The sequence below is a fragment of the Solanum verrucosum genome, unplaced genomic scaffold (genome assembly GCF_900185275.1).
Source record: "Solanum verrucosum unplaced genomic scaffold, falcon-dt-bn FXZP01000067.1, whole genome shotgun sequence".
Taxonomy (NCBI): Eukaryota; Viridiplantae; Streptophyta; class Magnoliopsida; order Solanales; family Solanaceae; genus Solanum; species Solanum verrucosum.
In genome coordinates this window covers 1138647-1164000 of record NW_026020175.1, presented here as the reverse complement: position 1 = coordinate 1164000, position 25354 = coordinate 1138647, and the positions used below count along the sequence as shown (strand labels likewise).

The following is a 25354-nucleotide window of genomic DNA, read 5'->3' as shown; positions in this document are numbered from 1 at the left end:
TTCTCACTGATGATGCTACATTTAGATTGTTTCCATGGATTCAGGTAGGAGGTTTCTGCGGCACAAAAGGCAAATTGTGTGCTCAAGAACAACTTCTCATGAGAATGTTGTACTACTAACAGGGATGCAATCAGAGCAGTATCCGTTGCAAAGGACCAGTTTGAGGGGCATCCGTTCATTAGGTTGAACGTTTCTCTACTCTGCTTATCGGACCAAGCTTTCCATGTAAGCTTCTTCTAAATTGTTAATCTGCTAAACTCTTTGGTCTGCATTGTTTTTATTGCTCACTTACCTCTTGTAAAGTTAATCCGTTTTAGCATATCCCAAATTATTCAAAAGTATCGTTTCTTACAAAAAATGTGTATCACTTAATCCTCAAATGTTGTACTCTTCATTTGATATTTTCTCCTAGATGCAAATAAAAATCAACTTTAACTAAAAGCTCATTCTATGCAGCAACAAGCAATATCTGAGTTCAGCACTCTCGAATCTTCTTCGGGTCTTTTAATTTCCTGAGCACTTATATGCCTAGTTAATTACTATGAAAATAGAAAACTTTCAGATACTTGCAGGCCTTTGGTTCAGATGTAGGAGCTGCGTGATGTGTGATTTACACATATGTCACGAGTTAGAACCCAGTACAATGCCTTTTAGTAGAGAAGGGTGAGCGTATAATCAACCGAGCTTCAAATCATGCGCTAACCGGCCCTCAGGGATTTCAGGGTTGTAAAAGACATCTGTGTACTTGCAGAAAGTATCACTAGATTGACAGAAAACAGTATAATCAACAATTCTGTATTTTAGAAAATGGCAAACAGTATAACCTACACAAAAGATGAATGACAAAAAATAAGTAAAATTGATTAGAGATACATACCTTTAATGTAGGACCATATGATCCAAAAGTCTTTTTTACTTTCTTACACTCTGTGTCAAATCATTATACGACAAACGAATTGAAATGGAGTGAGTGGTCGTATGTAAATCCCCACATGAAGTCGAAGGAAAAGTTGATAGGTTTTTAGACAAATTGTTAAGCAGTAATGTCCAAGTCATGTACCCAAGAACTCATTAATCTTGCAAATTCTTATACCCACAAGATAATGATGAAAACAAAAGGCAAAAAATCTGGTCTTTGGAATAATAGTTAGTGACTTTATTGTCCCAAAAAAGTTTGAAATGACTATGGTCGGTTATTTTCATACGTTGAGTGACTTTGCTGCCTTAAAAAATATCACTTGTATTCAAAGTCAAAACATGTGATTACTTATTAGTTTGAAAGTTATACAAAAGCCATTGGATTCCATGTTTGTCTTGGAGAGATATTTATGCCATTGGATTCACTGTTTGAATTATTCCTTTTCTTTTAGTGGCGGCTCCTCAAACAACTAGCAAAACAAGACATCTGCAACAATGGCCTACCAAAAGTGATCCTTTATTCAAATTATTGTTTATGCATTATTGTTTTTCTTTTAGTGGTCTGCAAAGCAAAAGAAGACTTTTTTGAGAAGAAGACTTTGTGCAAGAACTTTCACAACAATGTCCGACCCTGTAATTGGTGCCACTGTTCAAGTTTTGCTTCAGAAGCTGCTTTCTCTCACTATTGAGGAACTCAGTAGCTCAAGCGACTGCAAGAAAGATCTGGAAATGCTTACACAAAATGTATCCTTGATCCAAGCTTTCATTCATGATGCTGAAAGACGACAAGTTGACGATCAGGCTGTGAAACTATGGCTCAAGAGGCTTGAGAAAGCTGCTGAAAATGCTGAAAATGTGTTCGACGAATTCAGGTATGAATCTATCAAAAGACAAGTGAAGATCCAAAAGAACCCAATGAAAAAGGTCAGTGATTTCATTTCTCATACAACTATTAAGAGCAAAATGTCTCGAAAAATTAACAACATCAATGAAGAGTTGAGGGATATCAATAAGTTATCCAAATACCTCGGTCTCCAATCACTCATGGTTCCTCCTCGGCAAATACTACCAATTCGTGAAATAGATTCCGTAGTAGTTGCTTTGGATGTTGTTGGTAGAGAGAATGATGTTGCAGAAATAAAGAGGAAGATGTTGAACATCAGAGATGATGTTGTTCTGTGCACCATTCCCATAGTGGGTATGGGGGGTTTAGGGAAAACAACTATGGCTAAGAGTATTTTCAACGATGAACAGATCGAGAAATACTTTGAAAAGAGAGTTTGGTTGTGTCTACCTGAAATGTCAGAAATGAAGAGCTTTCTTCAACTAATCCTCGAATCCTTAACAAAGAGGAAAACTGAGGTCCAAAGCAGAGACATAATAGTCAAGACGCTACAAGAAGAACTGGCAGGAAGAAAGTATTTGCTTGTCCTGGATGATTTGTGGCGTGTTGACTCTACATTGTGGGTAGAGTTTGTTGACACCTTGCGAGGAATAAGTACATCCCGAGGAAACTTCATTCTCGTGACTACTCGTATGGAACAGGTGGCGTCCACAGTAGAAACAGTAGGTCCTCATATGTTGGAAAAATTAGCAGAAGATCATTGTTGGTCCATTTTCAAACAAAGAGCATTTGTTGATGGGGAAATTCCAGAGATAGTGTGCATGAAGAACATGATTGTGGAAATGTGTCAAGGTCTACCGTTGGCTGCAAGTGTGTTGGGAGGCCTCTTACGCAACAAGGACAAACATGGATGGCAAGCAATTCTTGATGGAAACCCCCTTGTTACAGGTGAAGATGATAACGAAGAAAATAGCGTTAAGAAAATCCTTAAACTCAGCTATGATTATCTACCATCTCCATATCTGAAAAAATGCTTTGCTTACTTTGCAATGTTTCCAAAAGATTTTGAGTTTGACAAGGGCCAACTAATCCAACTCTGGATGGCAGAAGGCTTTCTTCATCCATGTCAAGAGACCACCGTAATGGAAGACATTGGAAACAAGTTCTTTCAACTCCTGTTGCGAAATTCCTTGCTGCAAGATGTTAATTTAGATGAGCACAACAATATAACACACTATAAGATGCACGATCTTGTGCATGATTTGGCTGGAGATATCTTAAAATCTAAACTATATGATCCGAAGGGCGATGGTCCAGAAGATCTTTCTCAAGTGCGATACTTTGGATGGGACTCACCAAGTGATCAAATAGTTAATAAAAATGAGCCAGGACGTTTGTGCACACTGTTTTGGAGAATCAATATATCGGAAGATATGTTGTTGAGCTTTAAGTTCTTGAGAGTTTTAAATTTGTCCAGTTTAGGAATCAAGGAGTTGTCAGCCAAAATCGGGAAGCTAATACACTTGAGATATCTTGATCTCTCGAACACTAAGATCATAGCCTTGCCCAACTCCATTTGCGAGCTCTATAATTTGAAAACATTTAGAGTTGATCGTTGCTATCCACTTCCATATGAGATGGGAAATATGATAAGTTTGAGACACATATATTGCCATTCTCGGTCTCAGAGTCAGATGCCACTTAACATGGGACAATTGACTTGTCTTCAGACCCTACAATATTTCAATGTGGGTTTAGAGAAAGGTCGTCGAATAGAAGAATTAGGTCGTTTGAAGAACCTTAGAGGTGAATTGAGGATCAATCATCTCCAATTGGTCCGTAGTAGAGAAGAAGCTCGAACAGCATATTTACAAGAGAAATCGAATATTTACAAGCTGTCATATGTGTGGTTCCGTGATGAACCAGAAGGCTGTGAAACCATTGATGAGCATGTGTTGGATGGTCTTCAACCGCATCCTAACTTGAAAACCTTACTGGTGGAGGACTATTTGGTCACTAGATTTCCTTCATGGTTCAATGAAGAGTCGCTACCAAATTTGGTCAAGTTGACATTAAGTGGTTGCAAAAGGTGCAAAGAAATTCCATCGCTTGGCCAACTGAAGTTCCTTCGGCATCTTAAGCTGATAGGACTCCCTGAATTGGAATTCATTGGACCTACATTTTATGGTGTTGAGGTTAATGATAATGGATCGTGCAGCAAATTCCAAGTGTTCCCGTCATTGAAAGAACTTCTATTGGAGAATATGCGTAGCCTTATTGAGTGGAAGGGAGTGGAATTGATACCAACAACAAGTGGGGTAAGAATGTTTCCTGGGCTTGAGAAGTTGAGGATTTTTAACTGTCCATTGTTAAAAAGTACTCCGAATCAATTTGAAATCCTACGTGAATTAGAGATTGTCGAAGTTGACAGTGAAATGCCATTGTTGAACTTGTGCAGCAACTTGACATCTCTTGTAATTCTTAGTGTGTATGATGTGAAAGAGCTCACTTGTTTTCCAGATGAGATTCTACGTAACAACGCTTCTCTTCAACACCTATCGGTCGCAGACTGCAGAGAGTTTCATGAATTGCCACAGAGCTTGTATAATCTCCATTTTCTTAAGAGCTTAAGGATTAACCTCTGCACCAATTTCAGTTCCTTTCCAGTTCCCACTGGAGAGAATTATTTGACTTCCCTCCAAAGTCTTCAGTTAATCTCTTGTGATGGATTGACCAGTTTACCAAGTGGGATGCTAGAGCATTGTCGGTCTTTGGAATCTTTGAAGGTCTTCAACTGTAACAACTTAGTTTCCTTCCCTTTACATGTCGGGGAAAAACCTTCACTTTCATATTTGAATATATCAAAATGTCCCAAATTGATTAGTGTACCCACAGGTGGCCTTCGTCTCACTGGGTTACAGAATTTGGAAATAGGTCCTTTCTCAGAAATGGTGGATTTTGAGGCATTCCAATTGATATTTGATGACATTCAGTCTCTTCATACATCGGAGGTGTGGGGACACTTGCACTGCAACTCTCTGACCTTATAGAGATCAAAATATATGGATTCGGAATCAAGGCTCTTCCTCATAGATTTGGCAACCTTACTTCTCTTGAAAGATTAATGCTAATGGGGTGCAAACGGCTACAACATCTGGACTTCTCAGATGCCATGCCCAAATTACGTTATCTGTGCTTAAATGATTGTCCATTGTTAGAAGCTATATCGGATGGGCTCGGTAACCTTGTTTCTTTGGAAGAGTTATTTCTACAGAAATGCAAGAAACTAGAGCATCTGCCATCTAGAGATGCCATGCGACGCCTCACCAAATTACGGAACTTGGAAATTAAAGGCTGCCCAAAGTTAGAAGAAAGTTGCACAAATTGGAGTGGCTCAAACTCCCAATGGTCCAACATTTCCCATATTCCCAAAATTGAAGTAGGTGGAAGCATAATTCAGGACTTGCATAAGTTTCTGTTTCTCTTTTAGTTTCTGAGTCGCGTTTTTAATTATTATTTTCCACGAGTTACTCTCCTCCACTCTCCTTTATAGTTTTCCAAACATTTTTTTGTTCCACTTGAAACAAATTTATGAATATCTAATATTACCTTTAAGATATGGTTTAATCATGAATATTTATGTGTGCTTTTTCTCATTGGTTATTAGTTTAAAGGTCATGCTAGAACGTTGCTGTGGCATTTCAAGTCAAAATCCATCTGCGGCAATTACATTAGGTAAACTTGCAGTTAGAATGCTGTAACAATTTTTTCTTTGCACTCCTTTTTTTCTCATGACACAATTTTACTGTTTAACAGGATTGGTTATGTACGACAAAGGAACCACCACATTTGTTTTGTTGAAGAATAGAATCTTCTGCCCCGTAGACAGTTTCATGAGCATTTGGTAAAGACTATATAATCTCTCAACATTAAGTTGAAGCTATTCATAAGATGAAGCTAGAAGGTTATTGTGATACAGAGACACAATATATGTCCATTACTAACTACACCTTACTTCTATGACAGCCAAGACTTAAAAGCTAAGCGGAAGTATAAGGTATGCCCAAGAACAATTTCATCAATTTTACTTTTCAGCTCCTTTTTCTCGTTAAAATACTGAAACGTTTAACAGGTATTATCTTTCAGCAATATAGTCCTTCTCTAAATCCTCAAATATTATTATACACTTCATTATATGGTATGATTCTGGTAAAGGAAATTGTTCTTTCTCTTTGAGGAAAGTGAAGAATTTGATTGGCATAACATTGGCTTGTCATGATTGGTATACACAGGATTCTTAGATGCAAGACAGATTTCATTTTGAATTCCATTGATAGTAGACGCTTCTCCAAATTATGTTCAGTCTTCAACATTATTTTAATTTTCAGGGGACAGATTGGAACGTTGTGGACATTGGTGCTGCGTTGGAGACTCTGCTTGCACAAAGCTAGAAAATTCAAGGTAAGTCAGTTTTTGTTCATAAGAGATTACAAATGGTGCTTTAGATCAATTGTAACGAGTTGCTTCTCCATTTCGCAAGGATCAGACGAAATGTGTGCCAAAACTGACTTTTTACCATTTCTTATGCTTAAGATTATTGGTTGAAACAACGACATGCATAGACCTTGTTGAGACTTGAGATGGTAGAGTGGAGCAGACTTCTCCTAGATGTGTTCAAGTGTCTTGATTGGCAAGTGAAATTGCATTTGGCGGAACCTGGAGTGGAGATATTATTTACTTGTATGACTAAGATTTGATAGCAGAGGCCTTTAATTTCTCGCACACAGAGTACATGCCTTTTTCGTACAAATAGAGTTTTTGTTTCTATCAAACATTTTGAACTTAATACTTATCTGCTGCATCCTTGCCTAGTTGATATCTTCTTTAATGTAGCTCTACTTTTCCTCTTGAAATTTATCTATAGGAATCGCACCATTTCAATCCATCTTATTCATTGGTTTTATAAAAGGCTACTCCAATGTTGGACCATCATTAAATTCCTTCTACCGACACATCTAAATAACTTTAAAATAACCAACACAAATACACCACATGTACCTAAGTTAACACATAAAGAGGGAGCCTCACACTCCCTTTTCTTCTCACACCTCATCTCTAAAACTACACTCTCATCTTCTTTACTCTACTGGTATAAAATAGTGTGATGTATAAGATTTTTTAATTTTTAGGATCTGATTTTTCACACAGATTGTATTTTAGGAATAGCAATATTGTGAAAAAGTATACTAAACATGTTGAGGCAATCATCAAGTAGGAATATCAGGACAAAAAGGGATCAAATTAAAGCATGTTTTTGATATGTTTATGGTTGATTTACGAAGTAAAACAGTCTTACAGCAAGACTAAAGTGGAAAGTTTGGGTGAAAAAACAGTGAAGGAACAAGATTTGCAAAAAGTTGTGAAGATACGGAGAAAAGATCTGAATCCCTTACTGTTAGATGAGTTAGCTGCTGAGTTTCAGAAAACCCCAGATGAAGAATTAGATGAAGGGAAAAAAGATGAGAATGACGGAGATTATGAGAGTGATGGAGTTGGGAGAGCATGAACAATTGGGAGATATAATTGATGAAGATGACAAAGATGAAACAAGGAGAGATGCAGTTTGAAAAAGAAAAAAAACTATTATAGTATTTTTAATTAGTAGATAAATAATTATGGATTAGGGTGTCCTGTTTAGTATTGTGATTTTGGAAAAAAACCAAAATTTCTAACTCATGAAGATGTAGTAGAGATTAGACAAGAGTGTTTTAAGTTCTTGCTAATGAGTAGTAATTTACTAGTGTTATTATGATTTAGACAGACAATTGCTATAATTTGTGTGTATTTCAACACAAAATTAAGCTTTCTGCACTCTAAATATGACTTAACTGCTTCAATTATTCTATGGCCAAATTAGCCCAAAATAAAGCTGATATAAAGTATCAACCAAAAAGAAAAAGTTACACAGACACGAGGGATCCACATTGCATAGAATAATACTAGTGGAAAACAAAAACATGGTTCATTCCAAGTTTAAGGCCTTAAATTGCAGCAGCAAAGGCATAGGTCGAAAGGAGTAATATCCGATAAATCTGCTTCAAGCTACTGTTGTTGATTCACTTCTATGGACTCTTGGTTTTGACCTGTTGGTGTGCATTCCACACTATTGATGTGCCTGAGAGAAAATGGAACTCTTTAGAGAGTCTAAAGTGGTAAGTGATCAAGAGTGAACTCAATTTACTGCAAAGAAAGAAAAGAATGTGCTGACAGAAAGATAATGCCACTAATGTGGCTGTAGTTTTTCGTTATCTTCTGATCATTGGAACTTCCTTTTATAGTTAAAACCACAATCATAGGTAAAGATGTTCAGAAGTTGATAATAATTTCAACCCTCTTATTAGAACCATCTTAAAGATTTGCTTGATCATCTCTTTTTTGGTTAAGTAACTAACATCTTTAGGTAGTAAATTTGGAGACATTTTTACACTCTATTTCTGTTTCGTTATTAGGGAAATCTACACATGGTTTACACAGTCCAAACACGAATTGCTTATTTATAAAAGAAAAAATGGATTGGAGATCCTTGTACTTATTTTGATTTGTCAACCAGACTACTTAGAATACAGCTGTAAATATGCCGACTCCAGATCAGTTTCTGGGATAGAACTGTGAGTAGAGGAAATGTAGGAGCCATGATGGAAGAAGAAAGTGTTGGGAAAGACAAGCACGTGCATGACTGGGCAATAGCGGAAGAAATCTCAAATCTAACCTTTTCCTTCTATTTGAACAAGAGGAGTCGGAGTGGCTTAAACTTTTAAAGTAGTGTGTTTGAACCACTATAAGTGGAGTGCCTAGGTGATGCCTGATAAAGTAAGAGGACTGGGTTTACAAATCAATATAAAGTAGGAGGGTCTTTTCGTCATTTCTCTTTTATTGTGTACAATGAATTATTGTCTTCCTTTTAGTGGTCCACAAACAACTAGCAAAACAAGACTTGTGCAAAAACTTTTAGAAGACTTTGTGCAAGAAGTTTGGTTCTACAATTCAAGTTTTGAGCAAAGCACAACAATGGCCGATCCTGTAATTGGTGCTACTGTTCAAGTTTTGCTTGAAAAACTGCTTTTTCTTACTATTGAGGAACTCAGTAGCTCAAGGGACTGCAAGAAAGATCTGGAAATGCTTACACAAAATGCATCCTTGATCCAAGCTTTCATTCATGATGCTGAAAGACGACAAGTTGACGATCAGGCTGTGAAACTATGGCTCAAGATTCTTGAGAGAGCTGCTGAAAATGCTGAAAATGTGTTTGACGAATTCAGATATGAATCTATCAAAAGACAAGTGAAGATCCAAAAGAACCCAATGAAAAAGGTCAGTGATTTCATTTCTCATACAACTTTTAAGAGCAAAATGTCACGAAAAATCAACAACATCAATGAAGAGTTGAGGGCTATCAATAAGTTAGCCAAACACCTCGGTCTCCAATCACTCATGGTTCCTCCTCGGCATATACTACCAATTCGAGAAACAGATTCTGTAGTAGTTGCTTCGGAGGTTGTTGGTAGAGACAACGATGTTGCAGAAATAAAGAGGAAGATGTTGAACATCAGAGAGGATGTTGTTCTGTGCATCATTCCCATAGCTGGTATGGGGGGTTTAGGGAAAACAACTATGGCTAAGAGAATTTTCAACGATGAACAGATCGAGAAACACTTTGAAAAGAGAGTTTGGTTGTGTCTGCCTGAAATGTCAGAAACGAAGAGCTTTCTTCAACTAATCCTCGAATCCCTGACAAAGAGGAAAGTTGAGGTCCAAAGCAGAGACATAATAGTCAAGACGCTACAAGATGAACTGGCAGGAAGAAAGTACTTACTTGTTCTGGATGATTTATGGCGTGTTGACTCTACATTGTGGGTAGAGTTTGTCGACACCTTGCGAGGAATAAATACATCCCGAGGAAACTTTATTCTTGTGACTACTCGTATGGAACAGGTGGCATCCACAGTAGCAGCAGTAGCTCCTCATAGGTTGGAAAAATTAGCAGAAGCTCATTGTTGGTCCATTTTCAAACAAAGAGCGTTTGTTGATGGGGAAATTCCAGAGGAAATAGTGTGCATGGAGAACAGGATTGTGGAAATGTGTCAAGGTCTACCGTTGGCTGCAAGTGTGTTGGGAGGCCTCTTACGCAACAAGGAAAAACATGAATGGCAGGCAATTCTTGATGGAAACCCCCTTGTTGCAGGTGAAGATGATAACGGAGAAAATAGCATAAGGAAAATACTAAAACTCAGCTATGATTATCTACCATCTCCACATCTGAAAAAATGCTTTGCTTACTTTGCAATGTTTCCAAAAGATTTTGAGTTTGAAAAGGACCAAATAATCCAACTCTGGATGGCCGAAGGCTTTCTTCATCCATGTCAAGAGACCAGCGTAATGGAAGACATCGGGAATAAGTTCTTTCAACTCTTGTTGCGAAATTCCTTGCTGCAAGATGTTAAGTTCGATAAGCACAACAATATAACACACTGTAAGATGCACGATCTTGTGCATGATTTGGCTGGGGATATCTTAAAATCTAAACTATTTGATCCAAAGGACAATGGTGGAGAAAATCTTTCTCAAGTGCGATACTTTGGATGGGACTCACCAAGTGATCAAATAGATAAGATAACTGAGCCAGGACGTTTGTGCACTCTGTTTTGGAGAAGCATTTATATATCGGAAGATATGTTGTTGAGCTTCAAGTTCTTGAGAGTTTTAAATTTGTCCAGTTCAGGAATCAAAGAGTTGTCAGCCAAAATTGGGAAGTGTATACACTTGAGATATCTTGATCTCTCGAACACTGAGATCAGAGCCTTGCCCAACTCCATTTGCGAGCTCTATAATTTGCAAACATTTAGAGTCAATGATTGCTATTTACTCCATGAACTTCCATATGAGATGGGGAATATGATAAGTTTGAGACACATATATTGCCTTTCTTGGTATCAGATGCCGCTTAACATGGGACAATTGACTTGTCTTCAGACCCTAAAATATTTTAATGTGGGTTTGGAGAAAGGTCGTCGAATAGAAGAATTAGGTTGTTTGAAGAACCTTAGAGGTAAATTGAGGATCGATGATCTCCATTTGGTCCGTAGTAGAGAAGAAGCTCGAACAGCATATTTACAAGAGAAATCGAATATTTACAAGCTGTCATATGGGTGGTTACGTGATGAACCAGAAGGCTGTGAAACTATTGATGAGCATGTGTTGGATGGTCTTCAACCGCATCCTAACTTGAAAACCTTACTGGTGGAGGACTATTTGGGCACTAGATTTCCTTCATGGTTCAGTGAAGAGTCGCTACCAAATTTGGTCAAGTTGACATTAAGTGGTTGCAAAAGGTGCAAAGAAATTCCATCTCTTGGCCAACTGAAGTTCCTTCGGCATCTTAAGCTGATAGGACTCCCTGAATTGGAATTCATTGGACCTACATTTTATGGTGTTGAGGTTAATAATAATGGATCATGCAGCAAAATCCAAGTTTTCCCGTCACTGAAAGTACTTCTATTGGAGAATATGCATTGCCTTACTGAGTGGAAGGGAGTGGAATTGATGCCAACAACAAGTGGGGTAAGAATGTTTCCTGGGCTTGAGAAGTTGAGGATTAGTAACTGTCCAGTGTTAAAAAGTACTCCAAATCAATTTGAAATCCTACGTGAATTAGAGATTGTCGAAGTTGACAGTGAAATGCCATTGTTGAACTTGTGCAGCAACTTGACATCTCTTGTAATGCTTAGTGTGTATGATGTGAAAGAGCTCACTTGTTTTCCAGATGAGATGCTACGCAGCAACGTTTCTCTTCAACACCTATCGGTTGACAAATGTGGAGAGTTTCATGAATTGCCAAAGAGCTTGTACAATCTCCATTCTCTTAAGAGATTATGGATTACAAGCTGCCCCAATTTCAGTTCCTTTCCTGTTCCCACTGGAGATAATTATTTGACTTCCCTCCAAAGTCTTCAGTTAATCTCTTGTGATGGATTGACCAGTTTACCAAGTGGGATGCTAGAGCATTGTCGGTCTCTGGAATCCTTGAGTGTCTACAAATGTAACAACTTGGTTTCCATCCCTTTACATGTGGGGGAAATGCATTCACTTTCATATTTGAATATATCAAAATGTCCCAAATTGATTAGTGTACCCGCAGGTGGCCTTCGTCTCACTGGGTTACAGCATTTGGAAATAGGTCCTTTCTCAGAAATGATGGATTTTGAGGCATTCCAATTGATATTTAATGGCATTCAGCAGCTGTCGTCCCTTCGTACATTGGAGGTGTGGGGACACTTGCACTGGGATTCACTGCCGTATCAGCTTACGCAACTCTCTAATCTAACAGTTATAAAAGTGTATGGATTCGGAATCGAGGCTCTTCCTCATAGATTTGCCAACCTTACTTCTCTTGAAAAATTAACACTAGTGGGGTGCAAACGGCTACAACATATGGACTTCTCAGATGCCATGCCCAAATTACGATATTTGTGCATAAATGATTGTCCATTGTTAGAAGATCTATCGGATGGACTCAGCAACCTTGTTTCTTTGCAAAAGTTAGTTTTACGTAAATGCGAGAAACTAGAGCATCTTCCATCTAGGGATGCCATGCGACGCCTCACCAAATTAGGATATCTGATGATCCATGATTGGCCATTGTTAGAAGCTCTGTCGGATGGGCTTGGTGACCTTGTTTCTTTGCAAGAGTTATTTTTACAGAATTGCGAGAATCTAAAGCATATGCCATCCAGAGATGCCATGCGACGCCTCACCAAATTATGGAACCTGGAAATTAAAGGCTGCCCAAAGTTAGAAGAAAGTTGCACAAATCGGAGTGGCCCAAACTCCCAATGGTCCAACATTTCCCATAATCCAATAATTAAAGTAGGTGGAAGCAGAATTCAAGACTTGGCGTAAGTCTCTGTTTCTCTTTCAGTTTCTGAGTCACACTTCTAATTATTATTTTCCAAGAGTTACTCTCCTCCATTCCCATTTTATAGTTTTCCAGACAAATTTATGAATATCTATCTTACTTTTAAGATATGGTTTAATCATGAATATTTATGTGTGTTTTTTCTCATTGGTTATTAGTTTCTAGGTCATGCTAGAAGGTTGCTGAGGCATTTCAAGTCAAAATCCATGGGCGCCAATTACATTAGGTAAACTTTCATTTAGAATGTTGTAACAAGTTTTTCTTTGCACTCCTTTTTTTCTCATGACATAATTTTACTGTTTAACATGTTGGTTATGTACGACAGATGAACCACTTTGCACTCCGTTGTTTTGTTGAAGAATAAAATCTTCAGTATTTGGTAAAGACTACATAATCTCTCAACATTTTACTCTTCATAACGGGGATAGCAACAACTATTAAGTAATAATAATTGAGTTCACAGTCGCTCATTTGCCCAAGTGAAACTATTCTTTTATGTACAGGTATGTTTTGATAAAATATCTGCTCAGGTACTTTGGTCAAGGTAGTAATGGGTATCCGTGGATCAAGCCATCAAATTGATCTGTTGATGAGCTATTCATAAGATGAAGCTAGAAGGTTATTGTGATACAAAGACAAAATGTATGTTCACTACTAACTGCACCTTAAAGACTTAAAAGCTATGCGGGAAAGTATGAGGTATGCCCAAGAACAATTTCATCAATTTTACTTTTCAGCTCCTTTTTCTCATTAAAATACTGAAATATTTAACAGGTATTATCGTTCAACAATATAGTGTTTCTCTTAATCCTCAAATCGTATTATACACTTTATTATATGGTATGATAAAAGTCATAAAGTGGTAAGATTCTGGTAAAGGAAATTGTTCTTTCTCTTTGAAGAAAGTGAAGTATTTGAATATTGGCATAACATTGGGTTGTCATGATTGGTATACACAGAATTCTTAGATGCATGACAGATTTCATTTTGGATTCCGTTGATAGTAGATGCTTCACCAAATTATGTTCACAGTCTTCAACATTATTATATTTTGAGGGGACACACTAGAACGTAGTGGACATTGGTGCCGCGTTGGAGACTCTGGTTGCACAAAGCTAGGAAATTTAAGGTAAGTCAGTTTTTGCTCATAAAAGATTGCAAATGGTGCTTTAGATCAATTATAACGAGTTGCTTCTCCATTTCGCAAGGATCATAGAAAATGTGTGTCAAAACTGACTTTTAACCGTTTCCTATGTTTAAGATTCTTGGTTGAAACAACGACATGCATGGACCTTGTCGAGATGGTAGAATGTAGCAGACTTCTCTTAGATGTGTGTTCAAGTGTCATGATTGACTAGTGAAATTGTAATTTGGCGGAAACTGAAAGTGGAGATATTATTTACTTGTATGAATAAGATTTGACAGCACAGGCCTTTAGTTTCTTGCACACAAAGTACATGCCGTTTTCGTACACTACAAATAGAGTCCATCAAACATTTTGAACTTAATACTTATCTGCTGCATCATTGCCTAGTTGATATCAAGCTTCTTCAATGTAGCTCTGCTTTTCCTCTTGAAATTTATCACGACTTTCGTTCGTGCATAATAAACAAAGAAGATAGGTCTATCATTCATTTGCATTGTTTAAATCCAAACACTATGATGACTTAAATCTAAAACTTGTGTGATGCATCTTTACGTGTGTAATTTCAATTACGCACAGGACTGCATCATTTGTGTGTTTTTATCCAATATCAAGTCGAGTTTCATGCAACCATAAGTCTATTCACTTAAATGGACAATGAACCTCAACAAATGATTTTTCCTTCTCCTAGTTGCTCGTCACACCATTTGAGAACCACTAAGCTAGCGTTTGATCATAGATTTCCAAATATTCTTGGCAAATATTTTTTGGGGGAAAATTTAGGTGAAATTTCACCATGTGTTTGGCCATAATATTTAGGAAGCATATTTCACTGTTTTAGAAAAATATGATTTATACCCATAAGTTTTAAAAACTATCAAAACTAACTATAAGTTTGTATTACATGTTAATTGGATCTTCGTTACAACAAATAACAAGTAATGTCTATGACACTGGAGCAATGTGCTAGTTTGGAGTGAGTACAACAAGCATCATTTCATACATCGTGAAGTAGACAAAGCACATGACTTAATTACCCTGAGTCAATTGTTCATCATTTTCATCAACAACCAAATCATTACTTTCATATTCACTGAATATTTCATCACTACTTTGGTGTTCACGTAAAAAATTATGTAATACAATACAAACAACTGCTATAGAGGGTGATTTTGTAAAAGATAAAAGTTTGGTGTAAAAGTTTAATTTTTAAAAGATCCCAAATAATGAGATTTGACCCAAATACTAGGGGTGTACAAAATCGAACCGAAAACCAAACTAAACCGCAAACTGAAAAAGAAACCCGACTAGTGGTTTGGTTTGATTTGGTATGGTATTGAAAAAAAAAATCCGACTATATTTGGGTTGGTTTGATTTTAAGTAAAAACACTCAACCCGAGACCAAACCAACCCGACATTATATATATAATTTTAAAATTTTATTTTATACATAAAAATATTTACTTTGATATAATTTTTAAATATTTCTTATACTTTTTCATAGTTTTTATCTTTTAATATATTATTTCAAGTTTGAAACTTAGAATTTTGAATTATTGAATAAAGATTATAGTCCAGAGATGTTGGTAATTATAATGAAATCAAAATCAAATTAATACTAATGCAAAAAGAAAATCAATTCAACACTAAGAATGACAATAATATTGAATATTTGTTCTTTAGTTTTACATTGGTTTAGAAAATTAAAATACATAATCTAATTTTAATCTCCTTTAATATTTAGTCATGTAACTAATACTTATTAAACTTATTTTAGCATGATTTAGTACTTTTAAATTATAATCATTTTCATTATGACTTGTTAATTTACAATATTTATTTTACGCGATTTCATTTTGTTTTGTTGGATTAGTGTCATTAATCATATCATATTTTGTGTTATTTTCTTAAGAAACATGTTAAAGAATGACAAAAGTCTCACATCGGTGGTTAATGAGATGAGTGGACTCCTTATAAGGCTTGGGTAATCCTCCTCCATTTGAGCTAGCTTTTGGGGTGTGAGTTAGACATAAGACCTTGTTTAACATGGTATCAGAGCCTGGCCCATCTCACTCGATGTTGGGGCCCCCAAAATCAAAATTGCCCACGCACCAGATGCTAAGCACTGAGCGTGAGGTGGGGTGTTAAAGTGGGATAAACGTCTCATATCAGTGATTAATGAGATAGGTGGACTCCTTATAAGGGTTGGGTAATCCTTCTTCCTTTGAGCTAGTTTTTGGGGTGTGAGTTAGGCATAAAACCCAGTTTAACAAAACACCTTAGATAGTTATATTTTGGTAGGACTAAAGAAATATTTGAAGTACAAGTAAATTATATGCTTGTATGAATACTTTACCGGAAAAACTCGAAAAAACCTGAAAATTCGTAAAACCCGAAAAAATCCAAGGTTGAAAAATTTGAGTTTTATTGGTCTGATTTGGTTTATAAATTAAAAAATTCGACACAAATGGATTGATTTGATATTTGAAAAATTCGAACTAACCAAACCATGTACACCCCTACCAAATACTAGAAAAAACTAGCTTTTGAGAATTTGAGATATTTGTCAAAAATATTTGTCAAATAATAATAAATTTTATGGACAAATACTATTTGCTAAAAAATTTCCCCAAATATTACTTGGAAAATCTATGAACAAGGGTCATGAGTATTCAGGGCATTTATTCATAGGGATAGCAATAGGGCAGGTGAAAGTCTTGGCCTGTCCAAATTCAATCCGACCTAGCTGCGCTGTTTAATATTTGTTGTTTTTCAACCTGCCCCTACCCCCGCTCTATTTAGCCCTGCCCAGCCCTGCCCGGCCGCTTTTTCTTTAAAATAAAATAAAATTAGCCTTTGACTTGCACACAATTGTTCTACTAAAAAATAGCGCACCATGGTAAAGAAGGAAAAAAATGAAAAGGAAAAGGAAATTTCAAAAATATGTTTGAAAGATTTGATAATAAAAGTCATCAAATTTTATAGCTACGTTATTTTATAATTTATAAACATAAAATTGGGTTTATATTTTTAACTCTATCTATAATAATAACATTGAATATTCATCTATATATCATTAGAGTTGTAACATTTTTAGCTTTTATTTAGGCTAAGTCATCGACACACACTTAAAATTGTCTGCATAATTCACTTAGACACCTGAACTCAAGCTTGTACCTATTGAACACCTCTACCCTTTCAAATTTGAACCATTTGAACATTTTTTAGACAATCAGCTAAAACTATAAAATAAGTGAAATACACTCGCGATGACGTGACAATTTGACAAATTAAATAATAACATGTGTAATTTATATCAAAAAATTATTTTAAAATATATTATAATGTTAAGGAAAAAGAAAATTATTTACTATTAAAAAAATTGAAAATAATCTCTAATTCCGACGGACCGACCGACCACCACCCAATCCCTTCCCCGCTATCCCACCACCATATCCTGTCCATGGACATCCCTTCCAACTCTTCAATATTGTTCAAAAACTCCGGCGGCCCTGAAATTTCCAACATTTTCAAGCATTAATGCGTCAAACTGCACTTCACATAGTAACATGAAAAAAGATATAACTTTCTTATTGTCCTATCCATTAAGATTATTATTTTGTTGCTTCAACGATAAAAAGAAAAGTAAATTTCGAATAAAGCGTCAAGGACAGACGGAAGAGCTCGAAAAATGAAGAAAGGTTAGAGTTAAAATAGGGTTTGTAATGATTCTGTGGAACTTGACCATTTTCTTCGTCGTCGGACTTGTACTAGGTTCTTGTTCTTCTTTCTCCGGCGAGTAGTAGCCTTGTATGAGTGACAAATTCATCGTCACCAACCGGCAGGATCCGAATAAGCCCTTCGAGTTCCTTTTGCCCTGCCATAAGTCTCACAAAATAAGAGTTAAGTTGCAAATTTGTTTGCTTCAATAAATCAACAATATGGCAAAGATCCAAAAAAAACGGGAAAAAAGAAAGAAAAATTTTAATCATTCTAGATTTGAAGAAAAAACAAACAAGTAGCGGCTTTAATGGCAAAGGTGGTGGTGGTTCCTCATAAGAAGAGGAATAAATGGATGTGATGGCGGTGATAATGAAAAATATGAAAAAAAATAAAATGATATGATGGCTGGATAAAAAGCGGAAGAAGAAGAGTGTTACTGGTATATGATTCCGACAGCGACGGTGGTTGTTGCTTGGTCGTAAGGTGGAGGAAAAATGGCAGCAAACACAAGGAAGAAGACAGAGATTTTTTTATTTAAAAAAGTCTAATTTTAGATGCTTTCACGCGCTCATTGTCCATGAGCCACACTCAAACTACCATGTAGGCAAAAAATGTTCAAATGGTTCAAATTCGAAAGAGTATAGGTGTTCAATAGGTACTGTAACACCCCAGAAAATTTTAAGCTAACACTCGAACCATTCTTCGTAGTGAGTGATATTTTACCAAGGAATTAAAAATTTCTTAAGTGTTAAGGTCACTAGATGTAGCACCTTGAGTTTCAAAAGAAATTAAATTGGAAATAGCAAAATCTGAAATTTTGCAAGTTATGCTTAAGTATGAGTTTTGGGTCGACTTCAAATGACCATAACTTCTAGCTCAGGATAAGTTAGGTGTGATACCAGATACCGTAGGGAAGATCTTTGAATTATCTTTCCAATGCCACCGAGTTTTATCAGTTTCGATATCATATGAGGGAGATATGTCCATTCAAAGTTGGACTATCTAGATAAGGAAAGTCAAAACCGGATTTTAGAGGGGTATTTTGATCTTTTTCTTACCCAATCAGATTTAATTCATTTTTTAGTAATATTTTAGGGGTCTAATATGATTAGGTTCAGTTTTATAATCCTACTTTACGCTTAGAGTTTTAGTTGAGAGTTCAAGAAGAGAAAAGAAGAAGAGAAAAGAGGAGAAAAGAGAAATGATCGAAGCATTCGTCGAAATTCTTGAGAGTTGTTGTAGATTGTCGCCATGGGTTTGATCCCTTAGAGGTATGTAAGCTTCCATAATGTTGGGTTTGTTCACCCACACGCCAAACATATTATTTTCAGCGAAGTTTCATTCTCAAAAGTTGAAGGATTTAAGTTCTTGATAGGTGTTCTTGAAGTTCATTCATAATCTTGTTTTGTTGGGGTTGTGATGATTTTTTGAGATGAAAGTGATTGTTTTGGGTGGATTAGTGTGTACTTAGCTTGGGTAATTGAATCTTAAGGAAAATTTGAGAAAAGAAATAGATTAAAAGCGATTTAGGATCAGAAAACGAGAGGCGAAATTCGTCTAACTTGGCTTGGGGAAAGGCTGGGGTGGCGCCCCTGCAGTGCACCCATATGCAGCCTCTGAAGTTAGGGGCTAGCGCCCCGCACCCGAAACGCGCCAGGTTCGCTTGCCCCCACTCATCCTCCGTCGGTTGTCCCGTTTGAGCTCCTTTGAAGTGCATCTTCACTTCTTTTGATTCTAAACACTTCAAACTACTTGAGAGTTCTTCCGAACATTTTGAGAGAGTCCTTTTGAGTCCTTCTGAAGAGTCTTTTACAATTTCTAATAACTTGTTTCAAGACTCAAGTAAGTGAGAATGAGAGTGAGGAGAATGTATTCATGAGTCTACACTATCACCTAGATTCTTCATATCATGAACCATGACTCTTGAATTTATAATTCACATTCAAGAGAGAGTTAAGAGTAGAGTCCAAGAAAAGTCTTTGAGTTCAATTGTGAATCCTTTGCCATCAACTATTGATTTGAACTAAGATTTGATTAAATAAGTATGATAATGAGAAGAGTCATATACATGAGTTCCTTATTGATATTTTGACCTTTGAATCGAGTCGTTCATGCCCATAAATTCCGTATGAACTTCATAAGTTGAGTACCTTTGAGAGAAGTAGTATCTTCAAGTTCTAAGTCTTAAGTATTGTGTTCCTAATCCCCTATGAGATTATACTTCTAATCATGGGACTATTACATGTTGCCCATGAAGTCCTTGAGTTGAATTGTTCATGCCCATAATTCCGCATGAACCCTATAAGTAGAACAATCTTGAGATGAGAAGTATATTTAAGTCATTGAGTTGAGTAGTTCATGTTCATAATTCCGCATGAACCCTCTGAGTTGAGCATTCTTGAAATGAGTAGTATTAGTGAAGTTCTTGAGTTCCAAGTATTGAGATCTATCTATGGTTATTGAAAACCTTGCATCGAGTCGTTCACGTCCATAATTCGGCATGAACCATATTTTAAAAAGTCTTTTACAAATGTTTTAACTTTGTTTTAAAACTTAAGTTTTGAGTTCAGTAAAGAGTAAAGTTGAAGTTCATTTCTTCAAAAGTATATGGGGACTATGTATTCCCAAAAGAGTTTAAAATGTTTTCACATTTAAATAAGAATGGAAAACTTAGATTTTCAAAAGAGTCTTTCAGCTAGTGTTTCAGTAAAGAGCCTTTGAGCTAGTTTTTCAGTAAAGAGCCTTTGGGCTAATTTTCAGTTAAAGAGTAAATGCTTTCACAATAAAGCAAGAGAGGAAACCTTGATTTCCAAGATAGCCTTTGAGCTACGTTTTGAGCAATTATCTCAAATCACAGAAAGAAGTATGTTTTAAACATAAAGAGCTAGTATCATATTTTGGGAGTAGTATTGAGCACCGATATGGGGATGAGCTTGAGTTCAGATAACTCACGTCTCCATATACCATGTACCCATCATGGATAGAAAATGGTCATACTTTTTAGATGAATCCTTTTCGCATAGACTAGTGGATCCACTTAGTAGTTCATGTCCTATACCTGTGGCAAGGTATAGGATGCGCTGGTAGCGTGAGGAAGATCGTTGTATCATCACAATAGTTCTTATGTGATGGTTGTCGGTTAGAGAAACTCCCACAACAGTATTTTATATATTTATATACATCAGATTATTGGTATTTTTACATACACCTCAGAATTATATGTATCTTTGCATACACACAGAGTTGGCATCATGTTTTAAAACAAATTTTCTTTATATTGCACGTGTTTTAAATTGTTTTATATTGAAATGAGTTCAGTTATGTTGAGTTGAGTTGAGCCAGATAAGTTCTTCAGTTTCTTTCAGATTCTTTTCAAGCTTATGTTATGCTTTAGAACTCTCCTTACATGCTCATACATTCCACGTACTAAGCCATTTGGCCTGCATCTTCTCATGATGCAAACACATGTATCCAGGCTCATCAACAGGAGCTTCATTGATACATCTGATAGTACGAGTTAGCTATGGTGAGCCTCCTTGCTTCCGGAGGATTTCATTTACCTTTCAGTTATATCAGTTGTTAGGATGTTGTGGGTCTTGTCCCGACTTCCATCTTTATCAGTTAGAGGCTTCATAGATAGTCAGTATAGTTGAGAAGTTTGTATCATTTATTTTATTAAATGTTTTAACGACTTAAGTTGCCTATTTTATGGCGAGTTGAATAATTTATTTTATTCGGAATTTTCTTTTGAGTTAAAGTTTTCTATTTAAGTTTCATGAATATTTATTCAATTTTTAAGCTTTGTATGCTTGAGTTAGTCTTCCACTTGAAGTCGGCCAGGATGAGGGTTCGCTTGGGGACCATAAATGGTTCTCGAGTGCCAGCCACGTCCAGGGTGTAGGCTCGGGTCGTGACAGGTACAAGCCTCAATTTAGGTGTCTCTTTAAATGTCTGTCGATGACTTAAGCCTTTTATTTAAATTCGTATAAAATTTGTATAGATCCGCACACCCTATCCCGCCTCGCATAGCCTTGAACCCGCATCCACCCCAACCATCCCTACGTAGATTAGGTACAGTTACTAAAGACACCGTTGGTGCCTTGTATTTTATTTTTTTAGTTTATAATATCTTCAATTTCAACTAAACTATTTAAATATGTTATCTTATGCTTGCATCTATTATCATAAAATAAAAAAAGTACCTAGTGTTGTAATACTTTAATTGATCTCTATAATAATTTAAAAATCATAGCATCCATTTTTTTTTTTTATCAAGGATAGTGAAATTTGACTTGATGATAAAGGATTAGGTTTTGTTGGATCCTATTTGTCAAAAATTTAAAAAGCTTAATCTTTTTTTAAAAGCATTTGTTTCCCTTTTTTCGTGTGCTTTCTACGTAACTATATTAGGTTTAAGGTACAGATTAGTTGTATATTAATTAGTGCTAATGAAGTTGATATCAGCAAGCTAGCTCCTTTATTTAAATTTCTTGTTTATGACTACATAATTAAAAAATAAAGGATTTGTTAAGTTTTTCCAATCATTTGGCTCCATATGCAATTAGTTTTATTTCAAAAGAGAAGTATTGATAACACCCCTAAATTTACCGCAAATTATTAGTTTCATCTCTGAATTATTAACAGTTTTAAAAACACTTTTTTATTGGACTAACTTAAATACATATTTGGTCTTACAACATGAGTGAAATATACCCTTAAATGAGTTTAGGGGTGTTTCTAACACTTCTCTAGACTTTTTATTAAGAGTCGCATGCTCTTACAAGAGTTTGATACTACTAGTTATATCATGTGGCATATCGGAGGTGTATCTAAGTTTAATTTGTCAAGTAGAGAGGCATTTTCAACACTTCTCGACTTTTTATTAAGAGTCGCATGCTCGTACAGGAGTTTGATACTACTAGTTATGTCATGTGACATATTGGGGTGTATCTAAGTTTAGTTTGTCAAGTAAAAGAGTGTTTTTAAGCCTGTCAATAATTTAGGGACGAAACTAATAATTTGCATCAAGTTCAGAGGTATTTTTAATACTTCTCTTTTATTTATCTTTTTCATTTTCCCCGAAAAGTAAAATTTGTTTTAACTTGTCTTTCTTCGATATTGTTGAAGGACATCCACATATTATTATTTTTTTATTCCTTGACCTAACATGTTTTGTTTCTCTACTTTTTTTCTTGTCACACGACTTTACTTGGAGTCCGAAGCCAAAAGGATAAAAAAAAAGCTGTCAAAAATTCCAAAAGGGCATATCAAGGACAATTGTTAATGGACAGTGTTTTTATGCCTATTGTTAATGTGCTATTATTTTCATGCCTATTGTTAATTATTAATAATATAAAAATGATAAACTACACGAACAGTATACTCAATAAAATTGTTGAAGCATGAGTAAAATGGAATTATATATCATAAACAATAATAAAAGAATAATTGAATTTTAAAGAAAAAAACTTCAAAAAGGGCAAGATTAAACACATTTTAAAAAAAATTCCTGATTTTTTTTTAATTTTATCAAAATCACTGAAAGTGTAGCGATTAAAAAAAACTTTTTTAAAAAAAATTCTTAACCACAATTTTTATGTTTTTATAAATTGTAGCGATTTAACTTCAATTTTTTTTATTAAAACGCCGCATGATATTTTTTTTTAATTTTTTTTTCTCGTAAAATCGCTGTTGAGGCAGTGATTTATTTAATCTTTTTTTTTTTTTAATTCCTTAAAAAAAAAGTCAGCTGCTATAGCAGCGATTTTAAAGAAAAAATGTTTTATTTTTGAGAAAATCGCTGCTAATGCAGCTATTTTTATTTCTTTTAACGGAACGGCGTCAACTTTTGTCAGAAGAAAATCGCTCCTGATAGAGCGATTTTACCCTTTTATTTAAAATTATTTTTGATGTGCCGTTTTGATTTTTTAAAGGAAAAAAGTTGCCCTTTTGACTCCGGACTCACTATACTTGCTCCATTTGCAATATTATTGTGGTAGCCATGTACTTTTTTTCTCCTTAAAATATTATTTTGTTTATCTCAGTTTATAAGATATAATATTTTTAATCAGTATAAAAAATGATAAGTATTTATTTTAGCATTAGTTTAACTTTAAAATATCTATTTCACTTAATAAAATGATTTATAGTCACACAAACATCTTATTTTAAACTATAAGCTTAAAAAAAAAAATGTTTTTTCTTTATTAAAATTCTATATCAAATCAAACTATATCACACAATAAATTAAAATGAAGAAAGTAGAAAAATATTATTTTTATTTCCCATGAAAAGAAGAATGATGAGAATTAAAAAGAAAAGGTTGGAGGAACTTTAATGCCTTCGAAAGGGCATGTATTATTCTCCTCCATTCATCGAAATTTGGTCATTCTTTATTGTATACCTCATAAATCATAAATAAATTGTAGCTGCAACCCAACATTATATTTTGTTTTCGCTATTTTATTTTATACGACATAATTATTTTTAATTAATTTGAAAAAAAGATGTATATTTAAAAATAAATTAATTTTTTTATTTCATTTTTAATAAAATTATTATTATTATTATATATATATATATATATACTTTTAAAAAATTATTATTTTAAAAAATGTCATTAATAGACTTGGAATATAAATAAAAGGAATAAGGCACAAGTACCCCCTAGACTATGATCGAAATTCCAGAGACACAGTTTAACAAAACTAAGGTTCTATTACCCTCCTGAACTTATTTTTTTTGTAATTTTGTACACCTTTTGTCTTACGTGGCACAATCCGTGACACCACGCATTTGAGGCGCGTGAGAGATATTTTGATGCTAGGTAAGCCAAAAAGGTGCACAAAATTACAAAAAAAATGGGTTCATGGGGGTAATAGAACCTTAGTTTAGTTAAGGTGTGTCTCTGGAATTTTGGTCATAGTCTAGAGGTACTTGTATCTTTTCCCTAAATAAAATAAGAAAAGAAGAAGTCATAGTCAGAGCAAAATGACATAATCAATTTGTTATTTGGTCAATAATGAATTTCGTGCCACAGAAACATGACAATTGTGATCTCTCAGGAAAATCAATAATTGTATTTTATATTTGAGACTTATTAATTTGCTAGTACCAAATAGCTAGCTTTAAGGTTATGGAATAGGATTATCTCATACTTAGATCGAGATATCAATAGTAATTTCTAACCTTGCAGAATAAAATGTGATACTATTAGATATAATGCAATAGAAATAAAAACAGAGAATATTATATGAGTTTCAATGAATTGAGTTGATAAATAGGTTATTGTCCAACAATGGGTTAAACGATGGACATAATCCAACTTACCCAATTGCTACCGTGTTTTAGTTTATTTGTTTATCTCTTATAATTTATTTAATTACTAAATAGAATTAATTATAAAGGGATAATTACACGCAAATTCAACTATAATAACAATGCTACCAAAATAGACCCATATTTTAAAATCTTATACAAATAGGCTCACTTTTCGATCAAATGTGTGAGAAGAAAAGAATTTTTTTTTTAAAAAAAACTTGATTATTTGTTCTATTTGAATTTATGGATATGCATTTCTCTATTTTGGGAGTATCTTACTTTCGATGATTTCGTGTGAACAACAAATCTAAAAACAAAAATATGTAACTGCTTTGGTTTGAGGATTTCGAATTTGTTGAATATAATATGTTGGATAATGATGTTTTAAGATTAATAGTATGGTTACTCATTGATTTATGGTTGAAAACGTGAA

The 25354-nt window shown here is 35.0% G+C and overlaps 2 protein-coding genes across 2 annotated transcripts in view; one reads left to right on the top strand and one right to left on the bottom strand.

Moving 5' to 3' along the window:
* Window positions 1–25354, bottom strand: part of LOC125828933 (disease resistance protein RGA2-like) — a 149808-nt gene that overhangs the window by 54399 nt on the left and 70055 nt on the right. The window lies entirely within an intron of this gene.
* Window positions 1540–12718, top strand: LOC125828904 (putative disease resistance protein RGA3). Its single transcript, XM_049508214.1, has 2 exons — window positions 1540–1790; window positions 9082–12718. Exons 1-2 carry the CDS (start codon window positions 1540–1542, stop codon window positions 12716–12718), a joined length of 3888 nt encoding a protein of 1295 aa, XP_049364171.1.

What these genes read in the sequence shown, in the direction of transcription:
- LOC125828904 (XM_049508214.1), top strand. Translation starts at nt 1,540, where the DNA reads ATGTCCGACCCTGTAATTGGTGCCACTGTTCAAGTTTTGCTTCAGAAG. An exon ending in AATGTGTTCGACGAATTCAG is followed by an intron (nt 1,791 to 9,081) that starts GTATGAATCTAT and finishes TGACGAATTCAG; the next exon opens with ATATGAATCTATCAAAAGAC.